Source organism: Myotis lucifugus, unplaced genomic scaffold (genome assembly GCF_000147115.1).
Source record: "Myotis lucifugus unplaced genomic scaffold, Myoluc2.0 scaffold_61, whole genome shotgun sequence".
In the NCBI taxonomy this organism is placed as follows: Eukaryota; Metazoa; Chordata; class Mammalia; order Chiroptera; family Vespertilionidae; genus Myotis; species Myotis lucifugus.
The window spans coordinates 4,642,639-4,667,135 of record NW_005871109.1 but is presented as its reverse complement, the minus strand read 5'-3'; the positions used below and the strand labels follow the sequence as shown (position 1 = coordinate 4,667,135).

At 40.9% G+C, this 24,497-nt stretch overlaps 1 protein-coding gene across 8 annotated transcripts in view; it reads right to left on the bottom strand.

The window, feature by feature from the left end:
* DENND5A (DENN domain containing 5A) overlaps nt 1-23,485 on the bottom strand; it is a 58,228-nt gene extending 34,743 nt beyond the window's left edge. For 6 of the 8 annotated variants that reach the window (XR_002829503.1, XM_023754553.1, XM_023754555.1 and 3 more), the window contains exons 1-6: nt 23,458-23,485; nt 17,535-17,606; nt 16,652-16,761; nt 14,783-15,440; nt 11,292-11,479; nt 2,361-2,678 (exon numbers count right to left, since the gene is read on the bottom strand). Coding sequence is in view for 7 of the 8 variants with exons in the window: in XM_023754553.1 (XP_023610321.1) it covers nt 2,361-2,678; nt 11,292-11,479; nt 14,783-15,440; nt 16,652-16,761; nt 17,535-17,606; nt 23,458-23,470 (1,359 nt within the window). In the remaining variant the exon portion in view is untranslated. Of the gene's footprint in view, nt 1-2,360; nt 2,679-11,291; nt 11,480-14,782; nt 15,441-16,651; nt 16,762-17,534; nt 17,607-23,457 lie in introns of those variants that run through there. The other 2 variants (XM_023754558.1, XM_023754559.1) reach the window with 2 other exon arrangements.
* Nucleotides 23,486-24,497: the final 1,012 nt, after the last annotated feature.

Here is a 24,497-nt window from a genome sequence, read left to right as displayed (position 1 = left end):
TCACCCACAGAGCAGGGCGATCAGGGGGTTGGGGCACCACCACTGTCACACTCAGGGCAGGGCCGATGGGGAGGTTATGGCTCTAGCCTGTCACACACAGAACAGGGCCCGTGGGGGGGGGGGGGGGGGGGTTGGGGCGCCTTCCCCTGTCACGAACAGAGCAGGGCGGATAGGGAGGTTGTGGCCCCGCCCCCTGTCACACACAGAGCCGCAGGGCGATCAGGGGGTTTGGGCACTGCCCCCTGTCACGCTGATCCCGGTTCCGGGAGGCCTCGCTGCTCCGCTGATCCCGGTGCTGGGAGGCATATTACCCTTTTACTATATAGGATAGAAGCCTGGTGCATGGGTGGGGGCCGGCTGGTTTGCCCTGAAGGGTGTCCTGGATCAGGGTGGGGGTCCTGCTTGGGTGCCTGGCCAGCCTGGGTGAGGGGATGATGGCTGTTTGCATCTGGTCACACCCCCTTCAGGGTGGGGGTCCCGCTTGGGTGCCTGGCCAGCCTGGTTGAGGGGATGATGGCTGTTTGCATCTGGTCACACCCCCTTTAGGGTGGGGGTCCCCACTGGGGTGGCCAGCCTGAGTGAGGGGCTGAGGGCCGTTTTCAGGCTGGCGGGTGACTGAAGCTCCCAACCTGTCATTTTTTCCTTTTTTTTTTATTCTGGGCCAGCTTTAGCTCTGAGGCTCTCCTCCAGCTATGAGACCTCCGCTGCTGAAAGCAGGTTTCTGGCCTTTGTTTACCTTCTGTACTTGAAACAATGTTGCGGTCCTGCTGGCTGAAGCCCGGGGTTTTGTTTAGCTTCTGTATTTGTTACAATGTTGCTTAGAGTGCAGCTGAGAGGCCGGCAAGGCAGGCAGGGAATCTTGGCTTCCTCCGTCACTGAAGCAAGCAAGCCTCCCTGTTCGCGTCAGCTGCCTGGCTGCCAGCCGCCCATCTTGGTTGGCAGTTAATTTGCATATCTCACTGATTAGCCAATGGGAAGGGTAGCGGCTGTATGGCTAATTACCATGTTTATCTTTTATTAGATAGGATTAGTTTCAAGTGTATGGCATAGTGGTTAGACAATCATGCACTTTACAAAGTATTCCCCTGATATTTCCAGTATCCAACTGGCACCATACATAGTTACTACTAACTGGCCATGATTTTTTTAAAATATCTGCTCAACTAACTAAATAAAGCAGGAAAATGAAATATTTCACACTTCATTAAGAAATAGCCCAGCAAACCCTGGCCTGTATGGCTCAGTTGGTTGGAGCATTGTCCATGCACTGAAAGGTCCCAGATTCAATTCCCAGTCAGGGCACATAGGACAGGCAACAGATTAATATATCTCTCTCACATCAATGTTTCTGTTTTCTCTCTCTCTCTCTCTCTCTCTCTCTCTCTCTCTCTCTCTCTCTCCCTCCCTCCCTCCCTCCCTCCCTCCCTCCCTCCCTCTCTTCCTCTCTAAAAAAAATAAAATAAAAATAGCCCAACAAAATGATTACATTGGCACATTTTGCTTATATGTAATTTACAAATATAATTTAACAATGAGGATAGGGGAGGGTGAAGAGATGGGTAAAAAAACTGATAGTCTCAACAAAGTCAAACAAGGGAAAGCTAAGTACATCCCTGGAAAGAGCATAGGACTAGAATTCAAGGGGACCAGAGTCAGCCTCAACTCAGCCACTTACTAGGCCAATGTTAGGCAAAGCACTCAGGCTCTCCTCGATTCCTTGAGTCAAAAGAGGGATAAGCCCTTGCCAGTTTGGCTCAGTGGACAGACTGAAGGGTCTGTCAGCCCGCAGACTGAAGGTTCCTGGGTTCGATTCCAGCCAAGGGTATGTACCTCAATAGCAGGCTCAATCCCTGGCTCTGGTTGGGGCACGTGCAGGAGGCAACTAATCAATGTGTCTCTCTGACATCGATGTTTCTCTCTCTGTGTTTCTCCCCCTGCCTTCCACTCTCTCTAAAAAAAAATCAATGGAAAAATATCCTCAGGTGAGGATTAACCAAAAAAAAAAGTTAAAAATACCTGCTCTGTATGCTTTAGGCTGCTGAGAAAGAGGGCTGAACACAGAGATTACCAATATCATCTCTCTGAGTCGCTCTGCTGCATGTTCACATAGGATGAGAGCAGACTCTCTTTAATGCCCAAGTGAGAAAGTACCCAGATTTAACCCCCAACTTAGATTCCAGTAGCTTTTACGAGGATAATATTTTCCAAAGCTGAATCCAGTCTCCCATACCAGAGCATTCTTTCACTCTGACAAATGTGCCTTTTCCTGAACTGAGTGCTTTCTCACCCCACAACTTACTTACCAGGACAGTACCCTAGCACAGACCAAACCTGTCACAGATTCATATGCAGCATCTTACCTTTTCCAGGCTCACCCCAGTCCTCTTGACCAAGGCTTGCAGCCGGGCGATAGTTTCATTCTCCTTGAGGAGCTCATAGGAATGCAAAGGGGAGCCTGCAATGTTCCCATTCCTCTTGTCAGAGACAAGCTCAGAGGCCCGGAGCCTCTTCAGCTTGGAGGCACTCTCACTGCAATGAAGGTTCCCTTCAGGGGGAATGCCAAATGCCATGAGAATCTCAGAGACTTCCTGGACAAACTCCAATTTGTTGGGAAACTGAGGCAAGTCCTCCGGCAGCTCAATGAAGTGGTTGTCAATATCCACAAAGCAGAGGTTAGCCTGGCAGTCAAAAAAAGGATGAGGAGTGTAAACAAAGCACTAAGAAATAGTTTTAGGAAGGATAATGAACAATAGGAAAGAGAAAACATCTGAAATGGGCACATATGAAGTACGGTATAAAGAAGATGGGGCTTGCCCTAGCTGGTGTGACTCAGTTGGTTGGAGCATCATCCCGTACACCAAAGTGATGGGTTTGATTCCCAGTCAGAGCACATACCTAAGTTTCAGGTTTGATCCCTGGTGGGGCTGTGTACGGGAGGCAACCAATCAATGTTTGATCAACGTTTCTCTTTCTTTCTCTCTCCCTCTCTCTTTAAAAATCAGTAACACATATCCTCAATAAGGGTCTTTTTTAAAAAAGAAGATGGGGCTCAGGAAGAAAACAGACCTAGGTTCCAATCTTACCCTGCCACTTTCTAGATGTATGATCTTGAGAAAGTTATTTAACCTCTCTGATTCTGCTTCCTCAGCTATAAAATGGAAATAGAGAGATGAAATCAGAGTGGTAAGGATTATTATCCTGAAGTCTCACAAATAATGCTCATAAATGTTTAATTCATGAATTCTTACAATAGTAAAAAGAACACCAGGAGTAAGTCAGAAAGTCTAGGTTTCAGACCTAACTCTGTCACTATCTCTCTACATGACCCTGAGCGGACCATTATCTCTTTCTGAGCCTCTGTCCTGATTTGGAAGATTTAGTGGCTGCTCATGATGCTTTCTGTGCTTCCTTCTGGCTTTAAGATTGCTTCTGGATAGAGAGACTCTCATACATTGCTGGTGAGGTGGGTAATCTAGACTAACAAAGAACAATTTGCAATATCTATCTATCCTTATTTTACAAACAAAACTGACACAGAGAGATAAATTTGTCCAAAGTCACACAGCTGGTAAGTAGTAGAGCTGGGATTTGAACTCCGCTTACCCTGACTTCAGTCATACCCTCAAGCTCTTAACCATCCACTCTTCCCCTTAGTGGTCATATATATTTCTTGTTCAGTTTAACTGAAATATTTTATAGTTCCTGTCCCTGTTGGAATTGTCTTGCAACTGTAAATCAGAAATGCCTATTACTTTGTATTTATCTTATGTCCATGAACCTGTTCTAGCCAAGATAGGTGTCATTTCCTTCATTGAACTGCACTGCTGTTTAAAAATTTCTCTCTTTCATTCATATAAGAGGAATATTACCTCTATCACAGGTTTGTTTTGAGGATTATAAAACAATAAATGTCAAAGACTTAGCACAGTGCCAGGCCCATAGTACATAACAAATGTTAATTAACATTGTTAATGTAGAATATAAAACTTCAATAGATGTATAAATACAGTACTACTAGATAGGAAAATTCCATAATAAAAGATGCTAATGTTGGTGTCATCAGATTTCTTAATTTTGCCACTGAAATGAGTGAATTTACACTTCTGATCCCTAGGAAATTTTAAAATGTGTATGTTTTATGTAATACTTTTCATGTTTTTAACCCGCTTTTCTATTGGATTACTTATCATCATTCTTACTGATTTGTAGTTCTTTATTATCTGCTGATGCTAATACTTTGTAGGTTATATGTGTTACACATATCTTGTCATAGTTATCTTTTCATTTTAAGATGTCTTTTTCTTAATTTATAAAATCAAATTTATTAATATTTTATTTTATGCTTTCTGTATCCTATTTATGAAGTCCCTACCCAGATGTCAGAAAGGTACTTATTAATATTTTCTTCCAGAAGATTTAGAGTTTTGCTTTTGACATTTAACTTCTTAATCCATCTCAAGTTTATTTTGTTATGGTGTGAGGTAAGGATCCTTTTCTACTATTTTCCCCTTTGAACAAGCAATTTTTCCAGCTCTGTTATTAAGCAGTCCCTCCTTTGGCATGGTACCTCTATTATATAACAAAGTGATGGTCCATTAATTTTTTTGTTTATCCCTGTGCCTATTAAGTCTTGCATTCTAAAAGAAAGGCAGGAGGGTAACATAAGTCCAGCTTAATATAACTATTTCACAAACTCCCAATCTGTCAAAACTGTATGTTTTAACATGTCTGTGCATGCATTCATTCAATAAACATTTGCTCAATGCATAAATTACTCTGCCTACCAATCTATAACTAAAAACGAAAACTTTCCTATATCCATGATCCAAAGATTAGGATAAGAATCACTTTAAATTTAGCTTTCTAGAGTATCTCACAAAATAACAACTTTAAGCCCTGCCTAAGTTAAAAGGCCAATAATGTTTAAGATCTAAAAATAGGCTATTTTTGTTTATTCTATTAAGACTTCAAAATTATAAATGCTTTCAGAACAAATAATTTAAAAAGATAGTAAAGACAGAATTAAATTATCTAGGCATAAAGATAACCTACCTGCTTCCTTAGCCCTGTCCATACAGCTAACAGAAGAAAGCACTGTGACCCACCAGAGACACAATGCATGTACCCCATGGGTTCTCCTCTTTTTAGAAGAAAAAAAGCAGTTTGTGCAATAGGAAACACAGAGGTAGCTAAAAATAATTGCATCCGCTCAACAATGCTTGGTTGGCTTTTCTCCCAATGCTGTGAGCCAAATACAGAATGTCTGTAAAGAATTTTATGAACTCCAAATGCTATATCCACACATTGAAGATACACTCCTGATCAGAGGTGGCTAGAGGAGAGGAAGCCACTCAGGCACACCTCACAGATGCAGAGTAAGATAGGTGCCTATGAGTAGATTCCACTAGCCATTTTTTGCAGAGTTGGCTTAAAGGAGATGAAGATAAGAAACCAAAGTAAAAAAAAGGAGGCCATTCACTTGCTAGGCTCATAGAATAGCCTCATGCTATTTCCTGCCAGCACAGGGAGGGCTCTGACAAACAAAAGTGTGCCTCAAACTCCTCATGCACCCCTTTCCTCAGCTGAGACGAGGAGTACTGCAAAACAGACTGGCAGACAAAAGTATTCTGTAAGAGGCACTAAATCCAAGTGATCGGTTTTCCTCAGTTAACCTCCTGCCTTCTTGGGAAAGGCCATGTGAAGACTTAACTGCTCTGAGGTAGTGACCACACGGATACCCCAAATCCCAAAATCTCTCCCAAATCTCTTCCTGCAAGAGATCACAATGCCCTTTCCCAGCCCTAAGTTCCTAACACCAAATCACAGCCAGCCTGACCTCCTAGTCCAGTGATGGCGAACCTATGACACGCGTGTCAGAGGTGACAGGTGAACTCATTTTTTTGGTTGATTTTTCTTTGTTAAATGGCATTTAAATATATAAAATAAATATCAAAAATATAAATCTTTGTTTTACTTTGGTTGCAAATATCAAAAAATTTCTATATGTGACACGGCACCAGAGTTAAGTTAGGGTTTTTCAAAATGCTGACACGCCGAGCTCAAAAGGTTCGCCATCACTGTCCTAGTCTCTCTCCATGTTATTCACTGAAGGGAAGCCCAATCCACAAATTACTGGGTAAAGACACTGAAGGAGTATCCTGAGAAAGACGGGGGAAAGTAGGAGAGAAAGAAGGGCACAAGATAGAAAGAAGTAGCACCCCCTTCTTTACTCATATCTTCTGCTTGCTTCTCCTCACATAGCTGTGGATGAATTGCCTCCTTCCTGAACTCAGACAATGAAACCCAGAAGGGAAGGACAGGACAAAGGATGCCTCACAAAGGAGCCCAGCACTCTCACTTGCTCAGGGCCAGCTGAGATCATGTGTTGGTGTAAAAAGAAACAAAGGGCTTTTCAGACTTTTGATGCTCAAAGATGGAGCAGCAACTGATGAATTCTGACATAGAGGAGGGTCAGGGAATGTACACTCTACACTCTGGATCAGGGGTGGGGAACCATTTTTCTGCCAAGGGCCATTTGGATATTTATAACATCATTCACAGGCCAAAATTATCAACTTAAAAATTAGCCTATTATATTTTGTCAAACATTTAAATAACTCACCCTTAATGCCTTGGCAGGGCCAGACCAAATGATTTCTCGGGCCTTATTTGGCCTGAGGGCTAGACATTCCCCACCCTTGTGATAAAGTCCCTTTTACAGATCAAGCTTGCCTTATCCCAGTACCCTGATAATGCCTTTTTGCACAAGTCCAGGTGAATTTCCCTAGTACTGCCTCAAAGCTTCCTTCTAGCAGCATAAATATACCACAGGATGCCCACCAAAATGTTGAAAGTAGTTATCTCTGGGTGGTAAAATTAGAAGTAATTTTTACTTTATTCTTTATGCTTTTGTGCACTGTTAGAATTTTTTACTATATACTAGAGGCCCGGTGCACGAACTCGTGCAGCAGTGGGGTCCCTCAGCCTGGCTTGTGGGATAGGGCCAAAACCAGCTCTCCGACATCCCCTGAGGGGTTCCGGATTGCAAGAAGGCGCAGGCCAGGCCGAGGGACCCCACTGGTGCACGATGGGAGGTTGGCCAGATGGGGAGGGGCTGCGGGAGGGATCCAGGGCATGTCCAGCCCATCTCGCTCAGTCCCGATAGGCCGGACCCCAGCAGCAAGCTAACCTACCAGTTGGAGCGTCTGCCCCCTGGTGGTCAGTGCATGTCATAGCAAGCAGTTGAGTGGCCTTAGCATATCATTAGTATATTACGCTTTGATTGGTTGAACAGCTGACTGGACAACTACACACTTAGCATATTAGGCTTTTATTATATTGGATATACCACTTATGAGACATCCCAAAGTTGTCTTTCAGAAATATTATCATTCTCCATTCACTATGTGTACCCATCGGTAATACACAGATATCCCAGAGGTCATCTGCTGAAAATCAATGTAGAAAATATCCAGTTATGAAACTGCCCCCTGGGTGAAGTGGGACTCTGAAACCCTATAATTGCTTATTAAGTACAGACATGTATTCTATAGTCCCAGTGTCACCACTTCTTCCCAAATAGACCACAGGGAGAATCAAAGGATGCAGCAATGATGGGGAAAACTGCAAAAGTTAAAGCCCCAATACCCAGAACAGTGTGAACTCTCAGGTTTCTCAAACAATCCTGCTAAGAAAACTGCTAATGTCCTCGCAATATCTTCATACAAACATATATATGAAGCACACAAAAAATGATGCTGAGCCTTAGCCAGTTTGGCTTAGTGCATAGAAAGTCAGCCCATGGACTAAAGGGTCCCAGGTTCTATTCCAGTCAAGAGCACATACCTTGGTTGGAAGCTAGATCCCCAGCCCGGTGGTCAGAGTGCGTGCAGGAGGCAACCAGGCAATGTGTCTCTCTCACATCAATGCTTCTCTCTGTCTCTCCCCCACCCTTCCACTCTTTCTAAAAATCAATGGAAAAATACCCTTGGATAAGGATTAACAAAAAATAAAATAAAATAAATAAATAAAATGTTCCATTAAAAACAAAAAATTATGCTGAGAGATCCTAGAGGGAACAGAACTTGCCCTAAGTATACAGCAAGCTAATGCCAAAGATTAAAATAAAACTGACAAATCTGGCTTGTTGCCTAGTGACCTATTTATTGGATTATGCATGTAGCATGCCTTTTTGGCTTTAGTTTCAACCATTTTTGTTATTTTTATTTTGACTTTACAAAATTATAATTCGGTTTACTAGGAAGAAATGTCAATATTAAATATGCATTTGTTTAGAATAAACAAAAAAAAATCCCTGTTCTCCAATCTTTGGTATCTACTCTTTATGTATCACAGTGTCCCTAAAAAAATGTATACACATTTTAACAGCTGAGAGCTCAATTTTGAAAATGAAATGTATTTTAATAAACACTGCCATTATAATTATTCAAAGTGTGTATATACATTTTTTGGAACACCCTATATTTATCAGTAGAGTAGACAAATACATATAAAAACTCAATACTCCCAATAGTTTTCCCCATCATTTAGATATTTTCTTCCTTTATTAATTAATCTTGTCCCATCCAAAATAGCACAAAGCTCTACAGAATCAAAGGAGCAAAAAAGGCAGAAATTTAAAAAGCTACAAGAAGACATTTTAATTCTAAAACCAAAGGAGAGGAAAAAAGAGTACAGAGATGCATTTGACTATAATTTAAATATCATAAATGTGATCTAATTATCAGCGATTTCATCAAGCCTGCTGTCCAGATAGGCCTAATAACCTGAATGCTGCTCAGATACAGGAGGTCCCCTTACTCATATTCTTCAGTTACACCCCAAAAATTTCCTCCCCAAAAAAATTCTGATGGAGGAGAGAAAGTCATGTTCCAAAGTCTTCTTCCCAGACCTTTCTAATGTCTAAGAAAATCAGAGTAAGGCCCGGCTGGTGTGGCTCATCGGTTGAGTGTCGACTCAGGAAATAAGAGGTCACCCTTTAGATTCCCATTCAGGGCACATGTTCGGGTTGATCCCCAGTAGTGGGGAAGAGGCAGCCAATCGATGTTGATGTTTTTCTCTCATTGATGTTTCTATCTCTCTATCCCTCTCCCTACCTCTCTCTTTAAAAATCAATAAAAGCATAGGTTAAAAAAAGAAAGTCACAGTTGGAAAGCCGTCTTCCCAGCTAGTTTCATACCAGTCACAAAATGACCTAAAAAGGTAAGCCAGTTCTATTGGTAATTGTAGGAAAATAAAAAGTAAAACAATCTTATTTAAAAGCATGCTTTAAATCTATCTAAAATGAACTAGGAAATAAACATGTAAATACAAATTTTTAATCAATTCTTTTGGTATTTAAAATAGGGAAGAAGAGCAGGCCACTCTCACAGCAAAAGAAGCATTCTCTCAAGGCCTTCCTATACAGAACAAGGAAAGTTTATGAAGCTGACTCTGTACCACAAGAATCACAATGATCAAGTCAACTTTTATAGATCAACTGTGGCCTGTAAAAGAAAACCACTGATTTATTAATATACAGCTGATTACTAGAGTATATATAAAACTAGAGGCCCGGTGCACAAAAATTTGTGCACTCGGGGGAAGGGGGTCCCTCAGCCCGGCCTGTGCCCTCTCGCAGTCTGGGACCCCTCAGGGGATGTCCACCTGCTGGCTTAGGCCCGCTCCCCGGGGGATCGGGCCTAAAATGGAAGTCAGACATCCCTCTGGCAGCCCAGGAGCCCTCGGGGGATGTCCACTTGCCAGCGAGGAGCAGGCCTAAGCTGCAGTCGGAGATCCTTAGCGCTGCTGAGGAGGCGGGAAAGGCTCCCGCCACCACTGCTGTGCTGGCAGCCGTCAGCCTGGCTTGTGGCTGAGCAGAGCTCCAGTGTCTGCCCCCTGGTGGTCAGTGTCATAGTGACCAGTCATTCCCAGTCATTCTGATGTTAGGGTCAATTTGCATATTACCCTTTTATTATATAGGATGGAGGCCTGGTGCACAGGTGGGGGCCGGCTGGGGTGCCTGGCCAGCCTGGGTGAGGGGCTGAGGGCCGTTTTCAGGCTGGCCATAACCCCTTCAGGGTGGGGGTCCCCACTGGGGTGCCTGGCCAGCCTGGGTGAGGGGCTGATGGCTGTTTGCAGGCTGGTCAAGCCCCCCAGTGGGGACCCTCACCCCATGGGGGTGTGGCCAGCCTGGGTGAGGGGCTGAGGGCTTTTTTGATGCTGACCACACCCCTTCAGGGTGGGGGTCCCCACTAGGGTGCCTGGCCAGCCTGGGTAAGGGGCTAAAGGCCGTGTTCAGGCTGGCCACACCCCCTTCAGGGTGGGGGTCCCCACTGAGGTGCCTGGCCAGCCTGGGTGAGGGGCTGAAGGCCATTTTCAGGCTGGCCACAGCCCCTTCAGGGTGGGGGGGTCCTGCTGGGGTGCCTGGCCACCTGGGTGAGGGGCTGATGGCCATTTTCAGGCTGGCCACGCCCCCCAGTGATCCAAGCTCCCAACCTCTCCTTTTTTTCTTTCTATTTTTTTCCCCTGGGATTTATTTATCTTCTATAATTGAAACTTTGTAGCCTTAAGCGGAGCACAGGTCTCCTGGAAGCCTGGGTTGCCCCTGGTAACCCAGGCTCCCAGCCCCTCCTTGAGTCGGCTAGAAGCAGGTATCTGGGATTTATTTATCTTCTATAATTGAAACTTTGTAGCCTTGAACAGAGCCCAGTGCCTGGGGGCAACCCAAGCCTCCTGCTCACTTCAGCTCCATGGCCGCCGCCATCTTTGTGACGGAGTGACAGAGTGATGGTTAATTTGCATATTGCTCTTTTATTAGATGGGATTCTATTTTGTGGATTTCCTTAAAATAAAAGAGGCAGAAGGTATAGAAATAAAAAATAATATAAAATATAACGTATAACTATTGAAGCTCTGGGCACTGAGAACATACAAATTCCTTATGCTACTCTTTTGTATATGTTTAAAGTTTTACATAATAAAAAGAGTTTCTAATAAATACCTTTAAAAGTGTGTGAAGTACTGTGTTTGAAAACCTGTATGAAAAAGGCAATTCACAACTGTATAAACACAGAGATATGTCATGTGATAAAAATGACCATTGTTTCTGGAATGATATAAACAGAGCTAAATGTTCATTGTTTTTTACTTTTTTCCTGGAAAGTTATTAATGTTCCCCAAAATAAAAGAAAAACTTGGTGACACCACAGTGGGCATATTCCAAAAGCCCTTCTCTCCCAATCCTAGATTGGGCCAAGGGCATCAGCACTCAAGTTCCACATTTCTCTCACCTCTTGAGGCAGCTCCAGCTTTGACCGGTCATCCAGGCCATTGGAATGCAAGCCCATCAGGTATGGAACAGGAGCATCTAAGAAATGTAGGAGAGAAGCCGGGAGAATAGGGACATAGACATGCTGCCACTGGAAAGGAAACATGAGAGCTGTAATTGTCTCCGCCACAGTCATCAGTCTCTGGTAATCTAGGCCAAAAAAAACACACACATAAACCAAACAGTCAAAAATGAGGCACTTGCTTCTCAAATAGTAAGTTAAAATTACAATTTCACATTTAGAAAGGATCAGAGTAAACTTCAGCAAGGGTATGCGAGTGAATCCCTAGTGGGTGTCAGAGACCTCAACAGATCACAAGTTGAAATATACCCTCCTACATACAGGTCCCTGCTTATAATAAAATTTAATGTGAAAATATTATAGAAATCATAAATAGCACCTCGTTAAACCGAATGTTAAGTAGATTCTCTTAAGTGGAAGTGAAATGAAAAGAACAGTAGTCTGGGTCTCCGTTCGTTCAGCATGGAAGCCCAAACAGGCCTTTTAGCACTCAGATATGTCTGCATTCTATAAGATGCTACAACTTTTCCTGAATGAGAACAGCACAAAGGGGTTATTTTAACACTTCCCTAGAACTTGAAAGACCCACAAGACTTGACTTTAATGACTCAAAATTCTTGTTTTAGGTCAAAGACAGAGTGGAGGGGAAGGCTTGTGCTCAAAGTTTAGCTCTTCTTCAGAATGCAATTTCTAGAACTGTTTTATTATTTTTAAATGAGTAATAAATACATTGGCAAAGCCAATAAAATGGACCAGTTAAAATTGAAACTAAAAAATTACTATTCATAAATGGTATGTCTCTTTTTCAGGCAAAAAGGGGCAACGCAGGAACATACATTTTAAAATCATCCTTCGGGAATGGCTGGCTTCAAATGAGCTTTCATAAAGGTTAGTGGTTTCATGTACTAAAAACCCACCCCATCATTTAAAATCACAGCTTGGTTCATAAAGAAGTTATAAGTAACAAGAAGCTTTCCAGAAAATGAGGAAGACTGAGTAGGAACAGAAACTGGTATGTATCAACTAGGTAGAAGTTTAACAAAGAATCCTATATCTGCTTACTAATGCTTTGAAAGTTATCACCCTGCTCATGGCTAAGGAAAGAAGAACAAGACCTGGAAATCATTTTGTTATTTTTTTAACTAGTAATGCAAATATAGCAATTATTGACTAAAACAGGGGTCCTCAAACTACGGCCCGCGGGCCACATGCGGCCCACCGAAAACATTTATCCGGCCCGCCGGGTGTTTTTTGCCGCCGCTGCCTGTCCTGCTTAGCAGCCGACTCATCCCGGGCCCACAGTGCGCATGTGTGGAATGTCTGAGGGACAGTGAACTGGCCCCCTGTTTAAAAAGTTTGAGGACCGCCCTGACCAGTTTGGCTCAGTGGATAGAGCGTCGGCCTGCAGACTCAAGGGTCCCAGGTTCGATTCCGGTCAAGGGCATGTACCTCGGTTGCGGGCACATCCCCAGTGGGGGATGTGCAGGAGGCAGCTGATCGATGTTTCTCTCTCATCGATGTTTCTAACTCTCTATCCCTCTCCCTTCCTCTCTGTAAAAAAATCAATAAAATATATTTAATAAAAAAAAAAGTTTGAGGACCTCTGGACTAAAACTTCATCGTTTATAACATTTTGTTGCTGTTGTTAATCCTCACCCAAGGATATATATTTTTTCCATTAAGAGAGAGAGGAAGGGAGGAAGGGGGAGAGAAAGAAACATCAATGTGAGAAAGACACATTGATTGGTTGCCTCCTGCACGCACCCCAATCAGGCTAGGGATCAAACCCACGACCCTTCAGTTCACAGGCCAGCGCTCTAACCACTGAACTACCGGCCAAGGCCATAGTCTCTAACATTTTTATTACACTACAGAAAAGTGCATCAAGGAAGATGATCTGACTGGGTGGTGAGTGCACAATGCAATATGCAGATTATGTATCATAGTAATGTACACTTGAAATCTATCTGACCCTATTAGCCAATGTCACCCCAATAAATTTAATTTTAAAATTAAATTAACACATGTGTGTACTCAATGTTTACATAAAAATAGTGCATTATTTAAAAATATTTGGGAGGAGGGCATTAAAATAATTAAAAGATCATGGGGGTAGAACTCTAGATCAAAAAAGAGGAAAACTTACAACTTTCTCTGCATTGTTTGTCCACATATTATTTGTTTTTTAAAACTATAATTTTCATTAGGAATACACAAAAAATTTGATCTGTGGCAATCACAGGAGAGAAAGAGGGAAGATTTCTTTTTACTACCTTTAGAATTGTTTTAAGTATATGCCTTGAGCATACATTATTTTTGCAATAAAAAACTAATGTCAACGATTTGTTTGTACTAGTTGAACCTATAACTGGATTATATAATTTAGCCAAATAGTATGCAAACAAGTGGTGAAATACAAGGGCAAAAGAAAGAACAGTTCCTGTGAAAACAAAAATCAATGCTTTAAAAAGATTCAGTAATACAAAGTCGCTAAAGTACTATAGTGAATTAGGAATATCTTGAGGCAATAAAGTGCAAACTAGGGAAAACTGCAACAATCTACAGGTAGCCTCCATTCTGGTTCTTTTGCAATGTTCTTAAGTTCTAGCTCCATTTTTTAAAAACGGTATCTGCTAGGGGTGGGAGTGACAGGGAGAGGTCAATGGGGGAGGGGGGAGGAGACATATGTAATACTTTAAACAATAAAGAGTTTAAATTTTTAAAAAAGATATCTGGCACCCTGGCGGCTGTTGTTCAGTGGTTAGAGCAGTGGTTCGAGCAGTGGTTCGAGCAGTGGTTCTCAACCTTCTGGCCCTTTAAGTACAGTTCCTCATGTTGTGACCCAACCATAAAATTATTTTCGTTGCTGCTTCGTAACTGTAATGTTGCTACTGTTACGAATCGTAATGTAAATATCTGGTATGCAGGATGGTCTTAGGTGACCCCTGTGAAAGGGTCGTTCGACCGCCAAAGGGGTCGCGACCCACAGGTTGAGAACCGCTGGGTTAGAGCATCATCCCACGTACCAAAGGGTCATGGCTTCATGGCTTCCTCGTCAAGGGCACATACCTGGGTTGCAGGTTTGATCCCTGGCCCTAGTGAGGGCTAGAGCAGGAGGCAACCAATCAATGTCTCTCTCTCACATCCATGTTTCTCTTTCTCCCTGCCTCTCTCTTTCTCTCTCTCTCCTGCCCTCCCTCCCTTCCACTCTTAAAAATCAATGGGAAAAATATTCTCGGGTGAGGATTAACAACAAAAAGAACTGGTATCCCTCTCATGGTCCATTGGTTTGCCATCTACCACATACCTGTAAAAGATCTGAGTTTTGCTCAAATTGTAACAACCCTAGACCTTTACAGTCAGCCCCACTGTATCCGATATGAAAAGGGAGGCCCTATGCAAGAAGAGAGCTCTAGTAAGCACTGACTTACGCTGTGAGTAGAGCAGAATCTGAAACTCCAGAAGAGCACAAGTAAAAAGCTGAAACACATTCTCCACCCCAAGCAGTTCAAAGACCTCTTTGACAGGAAAGTCGAATAGGGGAAGCTCATTGGTACTTGGTCTCTGGCAGATTATTGGCCCATAGACCCCAGAAAACTTCAAGGACCGGCCGGGAGGTGGGAGTGGCACCTCGTAGAGTACGTTGTATATGTAGCTCTCAAGGGGCAGTGGAGGGGGCTGAGGTGAAGTGACTGCCTGGTGAAGTTGTTCCAGAACACTCCGACATGCTTTCATGAAGGACATGGGCGTGATGAGGCAGATGCACTTAGAGACATACAACGTGTCCCGGCTAATGTCATAGGAGTTGAAGCGCTGCAGCTTGGTCCCAGGAGTGCCTTCACCATCCTCCATGTCACTGTGGTCTCGGCCATCAGCAGGATGAGCATGTATGACATCATACTCAGCATTATGCATGTGGTAGAGCGTCTGCATTGCACTGCAGATCTGCTTGCTAGTCACCTCCTCATAAAATGTGAGGGCAAACCCAAATGTCCGAGAGCCATCCTCCCTTGTGATAATAAAGGCATGGAACTGTGGCTCTCTGGGATCAGCCTGGGTCTTGAATGCTAGCCCTTTGGGCATGCATAGCTGCAAAGACAAGGGAACAAGTGGTGAGAATACTCACTGCTGACCCTCTTTTCAGAACACCCACCACTATTTCTTTACTTATAGTGCACCCACTTCCTGGGTGTTTGGGATATCAAGATCACACAGCTAAAAACCTGTCCTAAAGGCCTCCCATTCTAAGTAAGATATACAAGTAAATAAAATGATATTGCAGTTATCAGGGCTATAGAGAAGTATATGCAAAGTGCTAGGGGAAGAAAGAACAGACAACTCAGTCTAGGAACATCAGAAAAGGCTTCACAGATGAGGTTATGTTACAATTCATCAGGTAGACAAGGAAAAGAAGGGTATTTGAGGGACAGGAAAAATGCACAAAGGAAAGGAGGAAAAAGAAAGCAGCATGATAGCACATATTGAGAGATGATGCTAGAAATATATCTAAAAATCAGATTGATATAACTTTGTATCTAAAAATAAAATAAACTTTTAGACTCTATCAGCTCACAGAATTTTGTCATCAATAAAACCTTCTTTCTATTCTTAGAAAAAAGGGTGCTCATTTCATACAAAGCAAGGAGATGACATAATCAGGATAAAGATGTACTTTTTTCACTTTAACTCAGATGGATTATATAAAGAAACTTGGAAAGCTAATCAAATTGACTTGAATCAATCAGTCCCCATTTACATTTTACACAATCCTGGCTACACAAACGAACTACCAGCAGCCTGGATTAACAAATACAACGATCTACATTATGTTATATCCATTAGCCTTGACCTTGACTTCCCAAAGCCTAGGTGTTTTTAGAATATAACATGAAATAAGCACTGGACTAGGCATTTAAAAACTTGAGGCTCTCCAAGACTGTTAAAAGTAACAGTGTTTTTATACATGTCCTACCTAAAATGATGATGAAACAAAAATAGTCATTTCTGTCATATAACTCAGACATGTATAACACAGATTGAGATTACTTTTAAACCTAACTCTTATGTAATCCCAATGCTATAAGCAACCAACAGTTCAGTACCACACAAAAAGAGTTTGCTGACCCATTACTATATATTTGACACAATAGAAACACACTGTGACTTTTAGTATTTTGATATATGTATTCTGAATATCTGATATACTGATCAAAATGCAGAATCATGAGCAATATACATACAACCCCTTTTTTAAAATTTGCTCTTGTAAATTCTCATATTTGTGGTTAACAAATACTAACCATTCCCACTGCATCTTGGTCAAAGGGATTCCATTCTACATTCTCAGGATATCGTGCCAGGACCTTAGATTTAAATGTTCGTCTTAATGGTGTCTGCTCAAAATTTTCACCTACAAGATAAAGAAAGAAGTAAATCATCTCCACAAAGTCCCTTGCAATCTCAGGGTTATGAATGTCTGAGCTTGGTAGTCCAGCAATGTACAGAAATAAAGGCAAAGCAAGTACAGAAATGCCAGCCATCTAAGAATAGGAAAGGTATTAAAGTTATTAGGTAAGTAAAGATGCTGAAAGTTTAGCATGGTTAATATTGGACACCACTAGCTATCATTCCTTTTCATTAAAATGAAAATAATTACTACAAACCCTACAGTTAATTTTCTTGGGAGAGAGGGGAGAAAGCACAAGGAAAGATAAAGAATTATATCCATCTCTTTTTTTCTGAATGCCATATTTAGTTTGCTTAAAGTTAACTAATAACAGCATTGAAGCATAAATGTTTTTAAGGTCAGAATGAAATATGCATTTCTATGCTCTCTTTAAAAATACAAAGGAACTAAAAGATTCAAGAACAGCAAGAAAGCAGATTTTAATAAAAATCTAACAAGCTATTTTATCAATTCAAAATCATTCGAAATTTCTGAAATTCTCCTTTGTTTCCCCCTTCTTCCTCCTAAAAACATTACAGCATATTGAAAACAGAGCATTACAGTGAAAAGAGGAAGAACCAAAGAACCCACCACCTAGAGGGATACAAATGTGAAAAATCTACTAGTCAAATAGGCACAAGAAAGTTAGAAGGTCAAAGGGCACAAAATGCCACCAGAGAGACATATTTAGAGGCACCAGAAAGCTTTGGGTAGTCTCAATTTTGTTTTGTTTTTACCTTCAGTTGTACTGGAAATGAAAGGGCTGGCACCGTCCCTGGCTTTAGAAGCCTGTATGTACTGGCATAATGCTATATGACAAATGAAATAACAGAGTATTACAATAAAGTAGTGTGATTCAAACTTTTTGACCATGACTCCAGTATGAAATAAATTTTTCATCATGAAGCAATAAACACACACATGTGTATATCTATATTTACCTAAAACAAAAATTTCACAAAATACTTACCCTCTCATAATTTCTGCTCTATATCATTAAAACTAAATATGCTAATTGCTGACCTACTAATGGTTACAATTCAATTTGAAAAACATTACAATATAGTATAATGGGATGAAGGGCTCAACCAGTATCAAAGTACTACAAAGTCACTAGTGATTTATCTAAAAGTATGCTACCCAAAATATTGCTTTTCCTTAGGGGTTATGGAGTAGGGAACAAATTAAATGTGCCTAAATATGTCAAACAAATAAATTTATTAGGAGTCATAGAAAAATATATAGGAAATATGATCAAGGACAATTCAATTGAATTCTATATCTGTTTATTGAGCAATTGAATTCTATATCTATTTATTTATGCTATTCAAGGGCCTTAAGTACTGTGGGGGTTAAAAATAATCCAGATGAGCAACTATTCTTAAGGACCTTACTATCAAATATATATAGGGAAAATAACATATACAAATAACCATTCACAGGGAGGTTCTTATCAGGAAGGCTCCAAATCTTCAGTTTATTTGGTCTAACTATTCAGACAAACTTGTAGGATCCAGTTCACATGCCCTAGTTGATATAATAAATTGTGTTCCAACTATAGTTTTTATAAGTTGGTTTGAAACCCAAAGGGGCTGGTGATTACTAAGAAAGATGCATTCTTCACCAATACTGAATTGGGGTGACCTAAAGTCAGACAGTCCTTCACTCTAAATCATCCCAGAGACATTGAAAAAAAAATTTTTTTTAAGTATAGTTTGGCCCTGGCCAGTATGGCTCAGTTGGTTGAGTGTCATCCCATGCACCAAAGGGGTTTCAGGTTCAATACCCAGTCAAGGTGTGTGTGAGAGGCAACCGATCGATGTTTCTCCTCTTTCCTCTTCTCTTCTCTTTTCTTGTCTCTCTTTCTCTCCCTCCCTCTCCCTTTTTCTCTCTAAAAAACATTTTTTAAAGAATATTTTGTAATAATTCTAAGGCACCTGTTTCAGAAACTAATAATGTTACTGCTTTTAAAACAAAACCTTCACTTCCATTCTCTCAGGTTTTGTCCATCATCATTGTAAGCCCACTTATTCATAATTTTCAACTTCTGACAATTTTCAACTTTCTTTCTGTTAGTAAAGCAAGTACCACAATTTCAATTCCTCCCATTTCCTGATCCCTTCTTCCAAACTGACTTTTCTGAAACTCTTTTCCAATAAATTGCATCTCTTAAATGACATTTGGTAATCGTCACTAAGAACACTGGCAATATCAGCAGACAGCTGGTACCAGCAGTAGCAATAAAGCCCTACAACACTGCAGAGCTGGTCTCGGAGCTTTCAGTGACACCTGCAAAGAGCCCACCCATTCCAATCTGCACTTATAGTACAAAGTAATTAAACAGCAAGCAGACGACATAATGATCTTGTCTACAGTCTGAGATTCTCAGAATGTATTTTTAAACTGTATTCAGTTCTGAGAGAAGATAAGAATTTCTTCCTGCTAAGCTTCTTCACTTTTAATTGTCAGTTTGCTCATTTCTTCCTTATTAGACTAGAAAATCCCCTCATCAAAAACCACAAAATGTATGAACCTACAGTAAGTCCTCACTTAATGTCATCAATAGGTTCTTGGAAACTGCAACTTTAAGCAAAAAGACGTATAATGAAACTAATTTTACAATAGGACAATTGATATAAACTAGAATTAAGCTCCTTTTGCATATTTCTGGTCACAAAAACATCACTAAACTTCTAAATAAAGACCCAAGACACTTCTAATATTAAACACTGAAATGTGAAATATATATATATATATGTGTATGTGTGTGTGAATATATATGTATATATGTGTGTATATATGAAAGATTAATACAAACAAGTAAGATCATTATTTCCCAACCCACTTATTCCCGTCCAGGGTTGCAGGTGGCCATCTGACAGAGCAAAGCAGTACCCAACCCTGAACAGGACGCCATTCCATTGCAGGGAGCATTAACACCCATACTCACTCAGACTGAGACAATGTAGACAAGCCAATTCACCTGACATGAACATCTTTGGAATGTGGGAGGAAACCACAGTATCCAGAGAAAACTCATGCAGATATGGGGAGAATGTGCCAACTCCACACAGACAGTAGCCCCAGCCCAAAATCAATTATTTTTTCATCAATGTTATAATGAAATGACATTGAATGAAACTACGTTATTTGAGGACATGCTGTATATAGGAATCAGGGCAGTTACCACTGCCCTATTTGAAAGCCTTTAGAAAAAGATATTTTCCTAAGATGGCAATGAAGTGCCTCCTAAGAAATAATGAGCATTGAAATGATGAAGGGGATTACTTAAGGAGATAATTAAAAAAAAAAAGATGAAGCAGAGGTAAACATGATGAGCTGAACTGTTGCATAGACAAAGAAGAAGGGGAAGCTATGAATTACAGGGAGAAACGGTCTTTAGATCCTCTGTCCTCACCACCACCTCTCCACCTCCTGCTGCTTCTTCAAACAAGCTGAATAAAGAAGTCTTAAAGATAAAGAGTCCGGTTCTGAGTAGAGGCACCACAGAGAGTGCCAACCTTAAAGAAAAATCCTTCTGTGTATTAGATTGGGCCTATCAACAGGAGCATAGCATTTTCACTGCGAGGGAAAAGGGAGGTGTACTAAGAAGAGTTATGAGGCCCCTGAGAACAAATCATGTTTATCATAGCCACCCTATAAAGAGTGTGAGAAAAGTAATAGACAAAAGAGATTCACAAAACTAAGATTTTTTTTTTATTAAAAAAACAATTGGCCCTGGCCGGTTTGGCTCAGTGGATAGAGTGTCGGCCTGCGGACTCAAGGGTCCCAGGTTCGATTCTGGTCAGGGGCATGTACCTTGATTGCGGGCACATACCCAGTAGGGAGTGTGCAGGAGGCAGCTGATTGATGTTTCTCTCTCATCGATGTTTCTAACTCTCTATCCCTCTCCCTTCCTCTCTGTAAAAAAAAATCAATAAAATATATATTTTTTTTAAATTGAATTTTTCATCATTTTACTGAGGGCTGAGTTTTGAGAATAAGCACTAGAGCAGTGGTTCTCAACCTTGGCTGCACATTAGAATCACCTGGGAATCTTTTTTAAATCCTGATTTCTGGGCCTCATCCTCCGGAAATTCTGTTTCTTTGTTACTAATGTTGTGGCCCCACCCCATAACAAAGAAACAGAATTTCGGGAGGATGAGGCCCAGAAATCAGGATTTTAAACAGATTCCCAGGTGATTCTAAAGTGCAGCCAAGGTTGAGAACCACTGCACTAGAGACTTAATGCCTCAAGAACACCAACCTTAGCCCTAACTCCTGAAACCTGTATGCATATCACAAGCTAATCCTCAATTATTTAGAGCTTTGAAAAAGTAAACAAGCCAGGTTGGTGTAGCTCAGTGGATTGAGTCATCTCATGGACCAAGAGGTCCCAGATTCGATTCCTGGGGTGTAGGCTCAATCCCCAGTAGGGGGCGTGCTGGAGGCAGTCGATTGATGTGTTTCTCGTTGATGTTTCTATCTCTCCCTCTCCCTTCCTATCTAAAAATGAATAAAAACATATTTTGAAAAAAGTTAAACAATATTAGGAATATGACATCACAACCACAACTGTCCTATTGTCCTAGAAATAATAAGCTATTATTTGCCCAACACATACAGAGTATACAAATATTGGTAGGTCTGGATATCGAAACTAAGGCCCATTTCTAGCAGCTAGATTAAAATTAGTCAAATAGGTGTCTATCTTTGTGAATCTGCCACCAGGAAAGTACAGTTCAGATAAATCATTGCAGATTTTTTTTTAAGCTTGCATGCCTTGCAAAGACTTTCTAATAGGTTCTTTGTTTACTTGTTCTGCTTTGACCAAGCCAGAAACAAACTGACATTTGTATTGCTATTTGCCTGTTGGTACTTGTTTGATTTGAATAACCCTAAATGAGAGATGCTTATGCTGAAAAGCTTCAAAGCCTAAAGTCTCTGAAGATTTATAAAAATTTGTATAAATATAAATTTTGTTTAAATATAAATACGTTTATATTTAATATGTGCATTTTTCTGGGGAGAGAACACAATTTTCATCAGTCTCAAAGAGTCCCATGACCCAGAAAGGTTAGAAACCACAGCTCCAAGTGTTTCTTCTAATTTGGGCAGGAAACATTTTGATCACTTACAGATTAACCTAAATGGGCAGGTTTTCATAGAATCTAAAATAGAACGTATGTACTACTAAATAACTACTTTCTAGGTAAACAAAAAATAATTGACTTTGTCAATAGAATAATTTTTATCTATGATGAAGGTTTTGCTTCCAGTTATGGCAAAGTAGCTCCTATGAGACCAACTCTCTTGCACATATATATGAACTCTGGACAAAATATTTTTTTAAAAAACAACTATCCAAAGGTACTGAAGAAGAAAAAGCATGCAGATTCTGAAGTAGGAAGGAGGGTCAACACTTGGAAGAAGGTAACAACACTGGTTTCCCTTATTATGGCTTTTGGCCAAGGAAGTCTCAGTCTGTACCATGAGAGGTGGTAAAATTCAGACAAAAGCCCACAGTCCTACTAGCTTGAAGAACCTGAATACAGACTATAAAGCAACCACTGCAGCTGGCAAGTGAGGGTGGGAAATTCCAGAGAAAGTCAGAAAGGAGATGCCCCAACCCATGTATAAACTCTGTCCAAGTCTCTGGATGATCCTGGAACCATGCATGCATGGAGCAGACCCCAAGCAACCAAGTTAGGACTATAAAAACTAATAGAGATTTAAGCTGCTGCTTACTACAGGGGAATAGAGTTTATCAAAACAACCAAAATTCAATGCTCTTTGTTGGAAGTTAACAGAATCCAGAGTCTCTACAACATAGGTATCTCAATATCAAAAACACAGTCCAAAACTGCTCAGCATATAAAGAAACAGGAAAACATTAATCTCTTGAAGAGTCAATCAACAGAAACCAACCCTGCATTGACCCAAATATTGGAATTACCACACAGGATTTCAAAAGAGCTAGATCATAATAATGAAAAAATAGATCTCAACAGAGAAACAGACAGTAACTCAGTGGATGGGCTTAACAGCAGATTAAAGATGCAGAAGAGTTAGTGAACTTAAACATAAATTCACAAAAATTATCCAATCTGAAAAACAGAGAGGAAAAAAAACTGGGGGGGGGGGGAATCCCAGCAGAGAGGACCCGAGAAATCTGTGGGTTAACAAGTTTAACATACATATAATTGGAGCCCCAGAAGGAAAGGAGAGCAAATGAGATAGAAAACAATATTTTTAGAAGTAGTGAAAAAAAAAAAACCACAAAATTTTCCCAAATTTGGTAAAAGATATTGTGAAATAATTGAAATAGACAGGTATCTGCCCCAGTTCCTAGCACAGAGTTCCTGAAACCCTTGTGATTTCCTAAGTGATAAAAACACTAACAGCATCTCTTATTCTAATATTAGTCTTTGACCTCGTCCCTGACATAAGGCTCCTAAAACCCGTGTAAATTCCTAAGTGATAAGAGCATTAGGAGCATCTTTTATTCTATTGAGGTGACTCTGTGTAAAGCCCCTAGATGGCTCCTGGTTGGGGGCTAGTCCAAACGCTGATTAGAAGCTTGGAATGTTCAGTCCCACCCCTCATCCTCCATAGAGAGAAGAGAGAATAGAAAAGGAGTTAATAATTGATTATGCTTACATGAAGGTTCCATAAAATCCCAACAGTGTGAAGTTCAGAGAGCTTCCAGGTAGGCAAACACATCCATACATACCCAAACTCCACAGGGACAGAAGCTCCTGCACTCAGGACCTTCCAGACCTCATCCTATGTATCTCTTCATCTGGCTGTTCATCTGTATCCTTTATCACACCCTTTAATAAACTGGTAAACACAAGTGTTTCCCTGAGTTCTGAGAGCCACTCTAGCAAATTAATCAAACCCCAGGCGGGGCTGTCTTTGGAAGCTCAATGGTCAGAAGCACAGGTGATAACCTGGTATATTTGAGACTGCTGTTTGAATGGAGGCAGTCTTGAGAGACTGAGTCCTTAACCTGTAGGATCTGTTGCTATCTGCAGGTTGACAGTGTCAGGACTGTAGGGCACCCAGCTACTGATCAGAGAACTGCTTGTTGGTGACCAAAAGTGTCAGAGTGAAATATTCTTTTTTTTTCCTTTCCTTTTTGTGAAATGTTCTTCGTAAGTAGTAAAGGAGATACACAGGCAAAATACACAGCATAGAAGAACTGGGTTTTTCCCTACCTACAAAGGAAAAAGCTGGGGTTTTTTCCTTTTCAAATCTAAATTTACAGATTCAAGAATTTCAGTGGATCCTGCCGAAACCGGTTTGGCTCAGTGGATAGAGTGTCGTCCTGCGGACTGAAAGGTCCCAGGTTCGATTCCGGTGAAGGGCATGTACCTGGGTTGCGGGCACATCCCCAGTAGGAGATGTGCAGGAGGCAGCTGATCGATGTTTCTCTCTCATCGATGTTTCTAACTCTCTATCTCTCTCTCTTCCTCTCTGTAAAAAATCAATAAAATATATTAAAAAAAAATTTCAGTGGATCCCAAGCAGGATAAATACAAAACAAACAAACAACAAAACATACATAGGTACATCATAGTCAGATTTTCGGAAGAAAAGAGGGAGGGGGAGAAAAGAAAAAAAAACTAAAGAAAAAGAATCTTGAAAGGAGCCAGAAAAAAAGAGTACATTACTTTAAGGAGAAAAAAATAACTGAA